The following is a 15,591-nucleotide window of genomic DNA, read 5'->3' as shown; positions in this document are numbered from 1 at the left end:
ACACACAATAAGGGGATGGGAGGGAAGAATAGAAGTACTTTGGATTAGACAAAGGGTAATGAAGGGAAGGGAGGGGGATGGGAGTAGGAATGACAGTAGAATGAACTGGACATAACTTTCCTCTGTTCATATGTGAATACATGACCAGTATAACTCACATCATGTACAACCACTAGAATGGGAAGTTATACTCCATGTATGATATGATATGTCAAAATACATTCTACGGTCATATATAAAAAATAATTAAAAATTTTAAAAAATATAAAAATTACTGACACTTCCCTACATCAAAAATAATCAACTTACAAAATAACAAATAAAATATTGTTCTCAAAAGCAACAAAAAACAATAAAGTATTTGTAATAGATATAAAGAATAACTCCCAAGACCTTATAAAGAAAAACTTTAAACCCCATTAAGAGACATGAAAGATCTTAATAAGTGGTGATTTATCCCTGTTCACAGATGAGAGAAGATTGTAAAAATATTAATTTCCTCTAAATTAGTATAAAAAAACCAAAACAGTTTCATTCAGCAAGAATTGTTAAGAAACTAAACAAATTTATTGTAAAATTTAGTTAAAAGAACAAAGAGTTTCAAATAACTAAGTCAAATTTGAAAAGAAAGAACAAAGGTGTAAGTGTTACTCCTCCATATCACTTGGAGGTAGCACCATAAATCAGTGGGAAAACAGTGGACTATTTGATACTGGGAAAACTGACTTGCTATAAGAAGAAAAAACAATTCATTACCTGATGTGCACCCAATGCAAAGGAGACTTTGTAAATAGTAAATCCTGAAGTATGACATAAAACTATAAAGGAAACCAGGTGTGGCAGTCAGTGCCTAGAGTTCCATCTACTTGGGAGGCTGAGGCAGGAGGCTCCTTTGAATCCAGGAGCTCAAGGCCAGCCTGGGCAACAGAGCAAGGTCCCACCTCAGCAAAAAAAAAAAAAAAGAAAGAAAGAAAGAAAAAAAGAAAAAAAGAAAGAAAGAAAGAAAGAAAGAAGAAAAGAAAAGAAAAAAACCGACAAGGTTAATAGAGAAGAAAGTCACTGTGACTCAGGGATAATGAAGGACTTCTGAAAGAAGTCTCCAATAACATAACCTTACAGCAAAATGCTACATGATTACATTAAATCTAGACAAAAGTGGCAACAGTGTGACAAACTTAGAAGTCTTTTGCAAAACCTCAGACCAACATCCAGAACTGGCTACTCAAAGGACCCTAGGCTTCTGCACGATCTGGGTGCTTATTAGATGTGTACAATCTTGAGCTCCATCAACCTTTACTGAATCACAATCTGAATCCTAACAAGATCCCCAGGTGTTTTCCATGCATATCAGTTTGAGAAGCACAAATTACATGTGAAACTTTCACAAGTTAGTAAGAAAAAGATAAGGCTCCCAAACAGAAAACTACATAAGGGGACTAAATTGCAATTCAAAGCATGGGAAACCCGAATAGTGAGTGTGTACACACACACACACACACACACACACACATCTGTGCCAGGGATTAAATCCAGGGTTTCACACACACTAAGCAGATGCTCTACTGCTAAGCTACATCCCCAGCCAGCTGGAAAATATATAAAGAGATGCTTAAACTCATTAGAAATCAGGGAAATTCAAATTAGAATAATAAGTTGCCACTTTATGCTTTATCATTTGGGCAAAAAGCAGAAAGTTGGATATTGCTATGTATCAACAGGGTGCCAAATAAACAAGAATTCTCATGCACTGCTGGAAGGGACATAAATGCTCAAGTCAGCTAGAAAGTAATTGGCAATCTAAATAGGCATACATCCTGTGACCCCACAATCCTACTCCTGGGAAAATAGCCCCAAAGCAGCATTTGCATAAGTCCCTAAGTTTACATATATGAAGCTGTTCATTACCATACTGATTATGGTGTAAGAAATCTAGTCCACCTCCAAGTTTATCACTAGGGAATGGATTTGTAAACTATGATGGCTGTATTCCATGTGCTATTACAGACATGGGGAGCAGTGACCCAGCTATGGGAACAGCAGTGCAGACAGATCTTAAAGACAGCATTGGGTGAAAAATTAAGAAACAGACCAAGGTCAAGAGCACACCACCAACCATGTAACTGAAAAATAAGTTAACACACAAAATGATTCTGTGTGTTTCACAAGGAAATACAAATCAAAAATATATACCAAACGTGTTACAGAGACTGGCCAGAAGGGAGGAAAAGAGTGAGCAGAGGCGGTGGAAAACACAGGCAAAGGGGGAACGTAAATACATTCACAAACGACAGAAAAAACAGCAAAAGATGAGCCTGCACAGTCCACAGTGAGTATGTGCTTTGAAGTGAGGATTAGGGTTTACCAACCCTTTCCATTTGAGATCCTCTAAAAAAGCAAACCAAATAAATAATAAGCCGAGAAATAAATCAATGGTGGCACTCTCTCTGCAGCATGAAATCCCTGCTTCCAAAAACATCCGCCTTGCAGGGCTTTGTGCCTTACAGAGACCGTTCCAATCTGAGCACCTTCAAGGCATCCAGGGCAAGGTAACAAGTCTAGGACAGACACCTGACACACTCTGCAGCCCCTGTTGAGTACCACCAGGTGACTCACCCCCATCCCTCTCCCCGTCAGTTAGAAGCCACTGCTTCCCAGAGATCTATCATAGCCCAACAATGGAAAAGACTTGAGAAATTAAGTATTATCTGAGAGAGTGATACTCTCCACCCAGCACCCTAGGGAAAGGAAGACTGTCCTACAAATAAATGTTAACAGGAAAGGAAGTTGTGCCTTCAAGTGCTAAAGCTTGGGGTTGTTTTTTTTTTTTTTTTTAATAATTGACTAGTAATGAATTTTAATTTTTGGTTTTTTTCTTCTGGTGCATTACAATTATACATAAGATTCATTGTTTTAGCCATTCTGCATATAAATCTTTTAACAATGTATCATATATTTCTCTAGCTCCCTTAAAAGACACCACCCTGGGGAAAGCACAATCCTTCCATTCCATGACTGGAGAATCTCATACTGTTCCATCGCCTCTCCCCGTCCTGTTGCCTCTTACATTAGGATTGTTGGCGCTTCTAAAAATAGCTCAACTCTGTCCCTTTCTACCTGGTGGTTTCTGCCAGGGCTGGGAAAACAGACAGCCAGTGGTGTTAAGGACAGGAAGCTTAACACCAGTGATAAGGCTCCAAGTGAGGGACTAAAAAGTAAAATGCATGGCTTTGAACCAGTCTTTTGAGAGCTACTTCAGAGGCCTAGGGACACTTTCCTCCTGTATTTCACACACTGCATTCCAGATAGGGAGGCTGCACCAAACGGATGCCTAGATACAGGCTGTCCCCAGCACCCTGGTCTCTGCCTGTAGATGAAGCCATAATTAAATTTGTCTCCAGAGATATGCAACCTGGAATTTGCAGTAGGATACGGATATTGCTTTTGTTCTAGGATGTGACGGTTCTGCTACTGGAATTTTTAATTAGCTCATCAAGAAGGAATAATCAGAGTACTTAGTTTCCTAAATATATCATGCTGATTCATGCTTCCCATTAGAAATTGGCTCTTCCCCTATCATAGCACTATCCTGAGATCTTTCCAATTAAAACCTGAATTCCTTAAGGATGGGACTAAGTCTTGCTATTGACAGGCATATGGAATAACTCTGTGAAGGTTCGATGGATACAATAAATTCATTAATGTACATCTGACACTGAGTGGGATGGTTTATAACAAGGTAAAAGCTTTGGATTAATGATAGACTGCTATGGCTGAATTACATTCATCATGTCATTACTCTGATACAAAATGATCTGAATCTTCTTTGAAAAGTTAATCAAGGCATTTCACCAAAAAGGAGGTACAGAGGCAAATGAGCCTATGAAAAGATAGTTCAGATCATTGTTCACTAGGGGAATGCAAGTTAAACCCACAATAAGATGCCACCACACACCTATTAGAATGCCTAAAATATAAGAAAACAATACCAACTTCCAACAGATGCAGAATGACTAGAATATTCAGATACTGCTGCCAGGAAGGCGAAACAGTACAACCACTCTGCGACAGAGATCGACAGTTTATTAAAAGCTAAACATACAGTAGCAAATCAGCAGAAGCAAAACCACAAAACATTAAAACAGCTTGACTTGGGGCATATTTGTAAGCTGAAGCACCAATTTCTAGTCCAGAATACCCCCCCAAAATGGAAAACCTTGTGTGCTATGGGCTTTAAAAGGAATGCACTCACTGTGGCCTTGTCTTCAAAATCATAGGATGTAAAGACAAGCACTGTAACTGAGGCAGAGAGAGAGAGATGCCAACACAATGACCCTTGCCTCTTTCTCAGGAGCATCTGTTATTTTTAAGATGTTGCATGGATTTCTCTTAAATTCAACATTTAGAAGCAGTTACAATCAAACTCCAGCCTTACATCATTCCCGCCCAATGACGTCATCTGGAGATGGTAGAGGGTGGGAATAAAGCCTACTAAACATCATGTAGCTTTTTAAAAGAGAAAGCTAAATGTGTACTTAGCATATGATCTAGAAATCTTAGTCCTAAAGTAAATAAAGCGCTTTGTTTACACAAAAATCTGTATCTAAATGTTTATAGAAGGTTTACTCATAACCAACAAGAACTGAAAATAAATGATCATGAACTGGTAAGTGGCACATCCATACAATGGAATACTACTCCAAAATCAAAAGGAATGGATTACTGACTCAGTCAACAATCTGGATGAACTTCAGAAGCACTTTGCAAAGTCAGAGAGCCAGACTCAAAAAGCCACAGACTATAATTGAGTGCGGTGGTGGGGCGCACCTGTTCCCCCAGCTACGCAGGAGAGTGAGGCAGGAGGATTACAAATTTGGGGCCAGTTTCAACAACTTAGTGAGAACTTATCTCAAAATTTTAAAAAGTAGGGGTGAAGTTGTGGCTCAGTGGTAAAGCACTTACCTAGCATGTGTGAGGTACTGGGTTCAATTCTCAGCACCACATAGAAATAAATAAATAAAATAAAGGTTCATCCACAACCAAAAAAATATATGTTAAAAAAATTTTTTAAGTAAAAAGGGCTAAGGATGTAACCCAGTGGTAGAGCACCCAGGTTCAATCCCCAGTACTGCCGAAAATAAAAATAAAGAGGCTATGGGCTAAATGATTCCATTTATATGACATTCTGGAATAGGTAAACGTATAGAGAAAGAAAATAGATCAGTGGTTGGTGGGGACAGGCTGAGGGGCAGGAAAAGGAATGACTCACAATGGGACACAGGGAATCTTCTGGGGTAATGGAGACTTTTCAGTTTTAGAAGTTCTGGGGAGAGTGAACCCAGGGGCACTCTACCACTGAGTTTCATACCCAGCCCTTTATTTTTTATCTTGAGGCAGGGTCTCATGAAGTTGTCCACGCAGGCCTGGAATCTGTGATCCTCCTGCCTCAGCCACCTGAGTAACTGGGATTATAGATCTGAGCCACCAAGCCTGGCAATGGAAATGTTCCCCATCTTGACTGCAATGGGGTGGCTACCTGACTGTACGTATTTGCCAAAACCCAGAGAATCAGGTGCACTGACAAGTGTCTGCAGCCCCAGCGACTCAGGAGGCTGAGTCAGGAGGATTGCTTAAGCCCAGGAGTTGAAGCACGGTCTGGGCAACACAGAGAGACCCCAGTTCAAAAACTAGGCCTGAGGATGTAGTTCAGAGGTAGAGCACGGGCCGTGCACGCGAGGCCCTTGGCCAATCCCCAGAACTGCCAAAAACCTTGGAGAACTACATATCTAAAGGGGGTCAATTCACTCTATGTAAATCACATCTCAATAAACTTGACTTTAATAAAGAAACCAGGCAATGTACTACTAAACCCAAAAATTAAGTTTTGAAGTTAAGTGTCAACCTGAATTCCTTAGAAAAGAGAACCTAATCAAAACTTGTGTCCGGTGCTTCAATGAGGCTGCACTTCCAGGGAGTGAGGTAAAAGGGAAGTGAATCAAGGGAAGAAAGAAACCACAAGGGGGCGTGTTGCCCATCCTGAGCTGGTTGTAGCTTGAGAGAGACAAGCTGGCTGTGGGTCTCATGGGACCTCCAAGGAGAGGCCACATGGAACAGTCCACTGGGGGAGAAAAGGTGAGCAACTTATCTGTCTTTCACTCATCAGTGCTCTCCCAGTGGGGTGAACTCCCCACACTTCTGGACTGTGTTACCCAGACCTGACTCAGTCTGGGGGGAAGCAGAGGCTTCAGCAGGTCCACTCACATCAAGCCTCTGCACCAGAGCTGCAGTAGCCCCACCTGGAGAACCCAATGGAAGCCCTGCCTCTAGGATCAGGCCTCATGCCAGGAAAGCATGAGACACTCAGTGGTTTAAGAAGGGGCAGCCTAGGGACAGTGGTCTAGGCGGTAGGGCTGCAGGGAGCCGCTGAGGAGCCATCCCCAGAGAAGTGTGACAAGACACAAGCAACCAAGGTCTGGGGTGGGGGCCCAGCTGAAATGGAGAGTGGGTCTAGATCAAAGGGCAATAGTAGACCGTCTGAATTAAAAAAGCCGTTTCACAAATACGTACAGTCAGGTAGCCAGGTATCACAGACACATAGAGGAAACTTTAAGCAAACAACTTATTCACGTGGTGATCTCACCTGACCTACATAACAGACAAGTTCAGATCTGTGAGGTTTACCTGCTGCATCAGGTCAAGATGTGTGTGGACAACTTCGTACAGAAAGCAGAGTTGGCACATGCAAACAATGCCATCCTCTGAACAGATCGCGGGGCTAATTCATGATACACTCATCAAAAGCAGATGCGACCCTTTAGAAAACAATAACTTCAAGTTCAAATTCAAAATCTGAAGACTATGGCTTTAATCCTGCCCTCTGGGTTGTCAAGACAAAAAGTCTTATAGTTCTGGGAAACAGAAAAAGCTCAATCCTATATCTTATAATAATGACATCTTATGCATTAAAAAGCTAGTGAATTCACTATCTCCTTTTATATATATTAACTTATTTAATCATAAACAGCCTGGGAGTCAGGGTACATTACTGATTACTACAGACAAGGACAAAGGCACCAAGATGTTCAATCTGGCCACAGCCATCATCTGCACACTGGTGGTGGTGACCTCAGAGCTCAGTCAGTCATTCAGCAGATCCGGGGATGCCTGCAGGAACCTGGAGACACCAAAGGACCGGCAGCACACGCCCACCTGCATGGAGTCTACGCTTTCCCGGAAAGGTGGGCACTGAACAAGGAACCACAAACGAATGAGAGGGAAACAGTGCTGCAGACGTTCAGGGTGGCTTCAGCCTATGAAACAGCTATGGTGCCAGGTCTGTGGTCAGATTAGTATGAACTGTCAAGGTCAAATACGCAAGGCCGCATATTTAGGAGAAAATAGAAGCTAGGAAGAGCCAGCATTTCTGATATTACATATATTTTATAAGTTTAGTGATTATTTTTCAAGCCCAAACAGGTTCTCACAAATAATGTTTCCAGTATGTTAACCAATTTACAAGAAAAAAAAATTACCCAGGCTTTAAAGTTCAGTGAAATTAATTATACATTCATGTCATCATCTTCATTTAAAAAAAAAATACATAAATCCTGGTTCTGCTCAGGAAAACATGAGAGTGCTGGTCATTTTAATTACAAGATAGCTCTTTTGCATAGATAATTCTGTGATCAATGGATAAACGTCATCCTACAGAATAAGGTTTGGAAGAAGTGACTTCCCCGCATGCTTGAGAGAGTGTGATCTAGCCGGAAGGAGCTCAGATTTGAGCATGAGGCCAGCAGGGCCTGGGCACCATCCCTGACGCTCACTACGCCTCATTAAGCAGATTTCTCAGCTTCTGCAAGTCTGATTTCTTCATCTGTAAAATGTGATCAAATGGTTCATACCTCAGAGAGTCCTTCTGAAGGTTAAAGGGGATGTGCCCACCAAGTGCTTAGCATATCAGTGCTGACATGGTTTACATATCAAGTAGTTTACATCGTGAAAGAAACAGAAGAAAGGGCGAATGGATGGTGTGCAGGTGAGGAGCTTGAAATGTGCCTGGGACCTTGGCTCCGAGGGTCACCTGATGATGCTGAAGTCAGGGAGTGAGAGGGGCTATAAAAGCCCCACGCGCAGAGCCCTCGAGGGAGAGCAGAAGGCAGATGCGACAGGCGGCAAGTAATGAGGGGGGAGGGAACGTGGGTGCCGACAGCTAAAGCCATTCTCCACCTTGGGCCTTTTTTCATTCCTGCCTGAGCAGCACTGAACACTGTCAGTGGAGACGAGAGACAGTTCACAGCAACACTGGTCTCCACTCCCTCGTCCTCCTCGAGGGCAGGTGCAGCCTCCAGTATGGCCGATCTAGGGTTAGAGGTCACAGAAGAGAAGAGACACAAGGCCCAAGGGACCTGGAAAGCCTCCACAGTGGTGGTTTTCAAGTACTTACGCCTCTAGAGCTCTTCTTAAAAGAGAAGGACCAGGGCTGGGGCTGGGGCTGGGGCTGAGCGGCAGGGCGCTTGCCTAGCATGTGCAAGGCACAGGGTTCGAGTCTCAGCACCGCATATAAATAAATAAAATAAAGGTTCATTGCCAACTAAAAAACTATTTTTAAGAGAGAGAGAGAGAGAGAGAGAGAGAGAGGAGGATGAAAAAATAAAAAGCAAAGCTGTGGAGCTTCTCCGGCCTCGGCGAAGACACCGTGCCAGGGCCAGGCAGCTCCTGTCTATACCTGCCCACCATCCCTCTGTGGCTCCTGACCCCTGATCCGAGAGCCACCAGCAACATCCTTCGCCCTAATTCTAGAGCCATGGAAATGGAAAGCCCAGAGCAAAGGGACTTACCCAGAGTGGCAAGAGGGGCCAAGCTGAGCTAGAACCAGCCAGTGTCCTGATGGCCACTCAGGTCCCCTTCACCAACACATACTTTCTTTTTGACTCACACACCAAAAAGATCAAAAAGGAAATAAAATGAGTATGGAAAGAAGGTGCCTCATCACAGCAAAAGCCATAAAACTGGAAGGTTGGCAAGCAGGTCTGGCCCTGACCGCTTGAGCTCTACTGCATCTGCACTTGACCAAACCCAGGCTCCATCTATGGCTGACTAGAGCTACCAAACAGTTTTTTGAACATTGAAACAAATTCAGCCAAAAAATAATAAAGACTTCACCGTGAACGCCTAACAGATCTGCACTCACAACCACATTGCATATGCATACGCAGAATCACACTTTGGAGGAAGTCAAAGCCACATTAATGAGACTGTGGGGGAATGAAAAAAGGGAGTGAAGAGCCAGAAAAGCCAACTACAGTGACTAATGGATGATTTACAGTCCCCTGATGCCAGGCACGATTTAGTGTCCTGCCCACAGAAGCCCAGCATAGACTATCGGGTTGTACTTTGAAAGCGTCTGTGTTTGAAAATCAAAGGTCAAGTAGAGCCCTCCCTCTTAGGCTTGTGTGTGGCGTTCAAGGTTCACATTAGCATGTGTAAATTATTTCATAGAGTATCGTACCGTTCCTCTGTTCGAGACACCAGTACACAGATAAAGTTCTCAAAATTCAGTTTCACGCTGGGCCTGAGTTGACAGCCATCAACCCAGAAGACTGGCAGAAACCCTGTGGCCCAGAAGCCACGAAACCCACAACCTGCTGCTGCATTTTCGCCTGTTCGGTCCATAAAAGGAGCATGTACAGCAGCCAGAGGCCAACCAGCCAGCAGAGCCGCACAGACTCTCTCCTGGCCTTAGCCTCACCTGAAGCATGTTCCCAAAGCAAGCCTCACCTCCTCCAGCCTGAACACGGACCCCACGTGCGGCCAGATGCGCCCTTGCTGCAGGTACTGGAGTGCCGACGACAGGCTCCTGGAGAAGACGGGGAAGTCCTGCTCCTGGTACCGACCCCAGTACAGGCCCATGGCAGAGATGTTCTTCAGGAGCAGCAGGTTAGCTGGTACAGAGGCGATACTTCCTCCAGCAAACCCCAGCACCACCATCCTGCCCTCCCACGCCAGGCTGAGGGGCAAGAAAAGAACTGTGAGATACAATGGTTATCTGTCCCCATTAGGATGGCTACTATGAAAAAAATAACAGCAAATAGCACGTGTGGGAAGAATGTGGAGAAACCCAAGCCCTCACAAACAATTGGTGGGATTATAAAATAGGCAAATGTTGTAGAAAACAGTATGAAGTTTCTTTAAAAATAGGTTCAGCAGTTCCACTTCTGGTATAAAAAATTAAAAGCAGGGTCTTTTTTGGGAGAGGGGGTACTGGGGATTAAAGTCAGGTGTGCTTAACCACTCAGCCACATCCCCAGTCCTTTTTTTATATTAGAGACAGGGTCTCACTAAGTTGCTGAGGCTGGCTTTGGACTTGAAATCCTCCTGCCTCAGCCTCCCCAACCACTAGGATTACAGGCACTCAGAAAAAGCAGGGTCTTGAAGAGATATCTGCACACCTACAATCATAGCAGCACTATTCACAATTGCCAAGACACAGAAACAAGCTGAGTATTGTCCCTCAACTGGTGAATGGATGAAGAAAATTTGGATATACATATAATGGAATGTTATTCAGCCTTCAAAAGGAAGGAAACCCTATCACATGTGTAACTTGAATATCCTCTAGGACATTATGCTGAGTGAAATAAGCCAGACACAAAAAGACGAATACTACATGATTTCATTTAGATGAGGTACCTGAAGTAATCAAATTCATAGAAACAGAAAGTAGAATTGGGTAACCAGGGTCTAGGGAGAGGAGGAACGTGGGGAGTTGTTTAATGGGTGTAAGGTTTCAGATTTGACCCATGAAAAGTTTTAGAGATCCACTGCAGAACAGTAAGAATGTACTTAGCAATTGGACTGCACTTGGAAAAGAAGTTAAGATGGGCAGATGTTATATGTTCTCCACCACAATAAAAAAGGAGAATTAACACTGTTATTCATTCACAGAGACAGAATATAGAAGAAAAGTCACCAGGGGATGTGGGGAAGGGGAAGAGGCAATGCTTAATTAATGGGTCCAGAGCTTGTGGCAGGAGGTTACAAACACTGCACACACATATTTAATGGCACTGAACTGTATACTTAGAAATGGTTAAAATGCTAAATATTATATTATGTATAATTTGTCACATTTTTTTAAAAAGCAACTTGTATCAAGCTGGGAACTTCTGTTGACCTCACACACTGGGAGACATGAACCCTCCTTTACCATTTGGATTCCTCAGGAGAAAAACTTTTAAATAAGCCATGAGCAAGGTATTAGGGGAATGGAACTAGCCAGTTTTATAAGGGTCCCACTTTAGAATCAAGACTGTTTAACCTCCTCAACTAGTTTGCAGGAGGAAATTGGGCAGAAACAAACGTCCTTCCACAGGTTATACTTCAAGATAACGTGAAGTTTTTAAACTTAGAATCAGGAATAAGGAGGACACTGAAATGAAGGACACTGCTTTACACAAAGACTAGCTTTAGACATTAGTCAGGTGCTTCTTTGAAGAATTCTGAATAATTCACAAGTTTTCTACTGTCCATGACACTGTCATGCAGTGTATATATGCTGCACAAGGGGCCACTGAAAACAACTTCCGTAAATATCTTTGATATAAAATGTTTGCTTTTGCCTTTTGCTTTTCTTCTTCAGAAGGGAAAGAGAAGCTATTGTCAAAACACAATTATCTGCTCTTTTTTCCAGCTGGAACCATGGAGGTTGCCGAAGAGAAGAAAAAGAAGGTTCCTGCTGTGCCAGAAACCCTTAAGAAAAAGCGAAGGAATTTTGCAGAGCTGAAGGTAAAGGGCCTGAGGAAGAAGTTTGCCCAAAAGGTGCTTCGAAAGGCAAGGAGGAAGCTTATCTATGAAAAAGCCAAGCATTCCACAAGGAATATAGGCAGATGTACAGGATGGAGATTCGAATGGCTAGGATGGCAAGAAAAGCTGGCAACTTCTCAGAACCCAAACTGGCATTTGTCATCTGGATCAGGGGTATCAATGGTGTGAGACCAAAGGTACGTAAGGTGTTACAACTTCTTCGCCTTCGCCAGATCTTCAATGGCACCTTTGTAAAGCTCAACAAGGCTTCAATTAACATGCTGAGGATTGTGGAACCATATATTGCATGGGGGTACCCAAACCTGAAGTCAGTGAATGAACTCATCTACAAGCGTGGCTATGGCAAAATCAATAAGAAACGAATTGCCTTGACGGATAACGCTTTGACTGCACGATCTCTTGGTAAATATGGCATCATCTACATGGAGGATCTGATTCATGAGATCTGCACTGTTGGAAAATGCTTCAAAGAAGCAAATAACTTCCTGTGGCCCTTCAAATTATCTTCTCCAAGAGGTGGAATGAAGAAAAAGACCACCCATTTTGTAGAAGGTGGGGATGCTGGCAACAGGGAAGACAGATCAACAGACTTATTAGAAGAATGAACTAAGGTGTCCACCATCATATTTTTGTAATCTGGTCAATTAATAAAACAGTACCTGCTCTCAAAAAAAAAAAAGAAAAGAAAAAGACAATTATCCAAGGCTGGGATGTAGTTCAGTGGTAGAGCGTTTACCTAGCACATGTGAGGCACTGGGTTCAACCCTCAGCTCCACATAAAAATAAATAAAATAAAGTTATTGTATTCATCTACAACTAAAAATATATTAAAAAAAAAAAGCACAATTATCCAAAGCAGGGCACAGAGGTACACCCCTATAATCCCCGTGACTCAAGAGGCTGAGACAGGAGGATCACAGGTTTGATATTAACCTGGGCAACTTAGCAAGACCCTGTCTCAAAATTTAAAAAATAAGAAGGGCTGGGGTATAGCTTAGTGGCAGAGTACCCGGTTCAATCCCCAGTACTAAACAAGCACCCACGATTATCCAGAAGGCAAAAGGGAAAAGGAGAGTGAGTTTTTTTGGTCCAGACTCTTCCTTTGCTTCCTCTCTAAACATAGTACCAGGCACCTGCAGTGATTATCAAAATGTGCACTGCCCACCTCTCCCTCTGCAGGCAGATTAATCTCTCTGCTTCCATTTTTCTGCTTTAAACTGAGATAAGCCACAACATGAGCTTTCCAGGATGACATGAGAAATAAAACCAATACTCAGAATACTCCCGGAGCCCTGGCTGAAAACACAATGAGAACTGGGATGCTATACAACAGACTTTGCCCGCTAAGTCTCCAGTGGTACTTTTCATAAATCAAGGAAACACAGCGGGGCTGCTTCAGAAGGGCCTGCACCTTGGAGCACCATGACCGGCGAAGGGAAGTGGCGCCCAGCAAGGCTAACAGCGAACCAAGGCCTCCTCCGAACCCTCCACATCCATGTATACGAAGTCGTCAGGGGGCCCATGGGGCTGAATCTCACACGTCTAACTTCTAAAGCACTTGGTGTTGCCAACTAGAGAGTCTAGTCATTTCTTGGATATTTTCCAGTTGGGTATTTTGTTTTTTGCTATATTTAAGATCTCCTGATTTTCTCTGCTTCTACTCCCTGTCACCCACTCACGCAGCTATTCTGGTTGATGCTGGCGCCTGATGGGAGAAGCGAGCAGCAAAGACAAGAGAGAAGCAAGGCTGGGGGACAGTGTGGAAGGGTCAGCCCTGGGCCGCTCTGGGCCGACCAGTGCACGTACCTGCGGAGGGCCTCCAGGAAGACCTCTCCTCCCACCATGTCGATGGCCACGTTCACCCCGCCGCTGCCCGCCAGCCGCCTCACTGCCTCCTTCAGGCTGCCCTGGCTGTAGTTCACGCTGGCCTGCGCGCCCCTCTGCACCGCCAGTTGGCACTTGTGGTCACTTCCAGCCGCAGCTATTACCTGCACAAAGAACACAGGTTGCCATTTTCAGAGCATACTCCAAAAGGTGGGCACCCCATCTACCCAGCCTCTGGTCAAGGCGCTACTCCCAAGAATGGGCCTCGATCCCCCATAAGGCCCAACAAACGCATCATCCCATCTGCCCCTCCATGCCCCACTGGCCATGAGGTCCACAGTTCTAGGAATTCTGGAACCCCAGTGGTTCTAGTTGAGAGACAATTCTAAAGACACTCCAAAAGTTTTCTCCAACTACAAATGAAAGCCACCATTTACTGAGCACCCACCATGAGTCAAGTAGTAAGGATACAAGCTGGACACCAAGTTCAGTCAAAAAAGCAAGGTACAGCAGGGTGCTAGGGAGGGACAGAGGCTCCAGACATAAAAATAAGAGGTCTCCAATCTAGACCCAGATCAGGAAAGGCTTCCCAGAGGGTAAACCATGATTTGGTAGAAAGATCCTGAAGTCAGAAAAGAACTTGGTTCAAATCCTGGCTTTGCCACTTCCTAGCCATGTCACCTGGGGCAAATTACTTAGTAAGAACTAACGCATTGTGTCTGTCAAGCACCACTCCAATGTTTAACATAAATTAATAGCTCATTTAATCATAATACTATTAATATCCCTGTTGCAGATGAAGAGACCCAGGCAAAAGAAGTGAAGTGACTTGTCTGAGGAAGGTCACACAGCTAACAGGAGGCAGAGCTGAGATCTGAGCCCAGGGAACCCATCTCCAGAGTCCACATCTAACCTGTGCAGCCTGTCTGCTTCTCTAGGTCTCAGTTGCTGCATGGATTAAAAAAAAAAGACTTATTTTTTAAATTAAATGGAACATTGCACATAAGGCACTCAGAAAGCAAAGTGTGAGAAAAATCGCATCTATTGTTACATGTATGCAACCACTTATTCTAAGCCTCAGAAGAACTTTATGGAGGAAGTATAATCAGTTCACTCTGTGAGTAGACACAGGGACTCAGGAAGGTTAAGCACTCAAGTTGGTCATCCAGGAAGAAGATGGCAGTTCAATTCAAACCCGGTGCTGCCTTTCTTCAAAGCCAATGCTGTCCTACTCCATCATCCTAGGAGAACACAGTGCCTAAGGCCCAACATGGATGGCAAAGATGGCTAGGGGCCCTCTGCAGGGAATTCTGGTGTTGGAAGACTCCACAAGTGCTGCATATAGTCAAGCATCAGCTATGATGCCTCATCAGTGAGCAAAGCCACCAGCCTGAGCACTGCACCCCCAAGTGACACTCAGGACCTGCACAAACACCCCAAGAATATCATTGCCCTTAAAGAATTCCAAACTCACCTGTAACTATTTGCAACTGGAAGGTACCCTCAAATGCTTCCTGGTGGGATCCTCAAAATAGCACAGTTCACTGGGGCTATTTGCACATGGGCCACAGTGGGCAGATACTAGACTAGGATCAGCACCTGATTTCCATCCCAAGACTCTCCCTGGGACTCCGTGAGACCTGCACTGAATTCTTTTCTCTCCTGGTGGCTCATTCTCTTGATCTGTGAAACTGGGATAATAAACACTTACATTACCTATCTCCCTGGGGTTTGCAAGGGTCAAGGGTAAGATAATTGCTGTGGAGGCACTTTAAGTGCATATGCTTTGCTGTGGATGGAAGGTGTTATCAAAGCAACCTCTTCCAAGCAGGTGGCATGATAACACTGCTTTTACTTTTGTTTTTGCTTACTTCTATTTAAAACTATTCTTGCTGCCAAAGAAAATATAGCTCAGATTAATTTTAACATCTGAATTAAAGCACA

The 15,591-nt window shown here is 43.7% G+C and overlaps 1 protein-coding gene and 1 pseudogene across 5 annotated transcripts in view; one reads left to right on the top strand and one right to left on the bottom strand.

The window, feature by feature from the left end:
• The window catches only part of LOC306641830 (quinone oxidoreductase-like protein 2), a 28,950-nt gene that overhangs the window by 5,071 nt on the left and 8,288 nt on the right, over nucleotides 1-15,591 (bottom strand). For 3 of the 4 annotated variants that reach the window (XR_013758302.1, XR_013758303.1, XR_013758304.1), the window contains 3 exons: nucleotides 13,630-13,811; nucleotides 9,778-10,006; nucleotides 757-941 (listed from right to left, as the gene is read on the bottom strand). Coding sequence is in view for 1 of the 4 variants with exons in the window: in XM_079107092.1 (XP_078963218.1) it covers nucleotides 9,778-10,006; nucleotides 13,630-13,811 (411 nt within the window). In the remaining 3 variants the exon portion in view is untranslated. The remainder of the gene's footprint in view (nucleotides 1-756; nucleotides 942-9,777; nucleotides 10,007-13,629; nucleotides 13,812-15,591) is intronic. The other variant, XM_079107092.1, reaches the window with a different exon arrangement.
• On the top strand, nucleotides 11,681-12,433 carry LOC306641831 (large ribosomal subunit protein uL30-like; annotated as a pseudogene). The gene has a single exon. The product of its transcript is annotated as a large ribosomal subunit protein uL30-like (transcript).

The sequence above is a fragment of the Sciurus vulgaris genome (genome assembly GCF_902686455.1).
Source record: "Sciurus vulgaris genome assembly, chromosome: 12".
NCBI classification, from domain to species: domain Eukaryota; kingdom Metazoa; phylum Chordata; class Mammalia; order Rodentia; family Sciuridae; genus Sciurus; species Sciurus vulgaris.
Note: the sequence above shows the minus strand (reverse complement) of the source record. Positions and strands in the feature narration are given on the sequence as shown.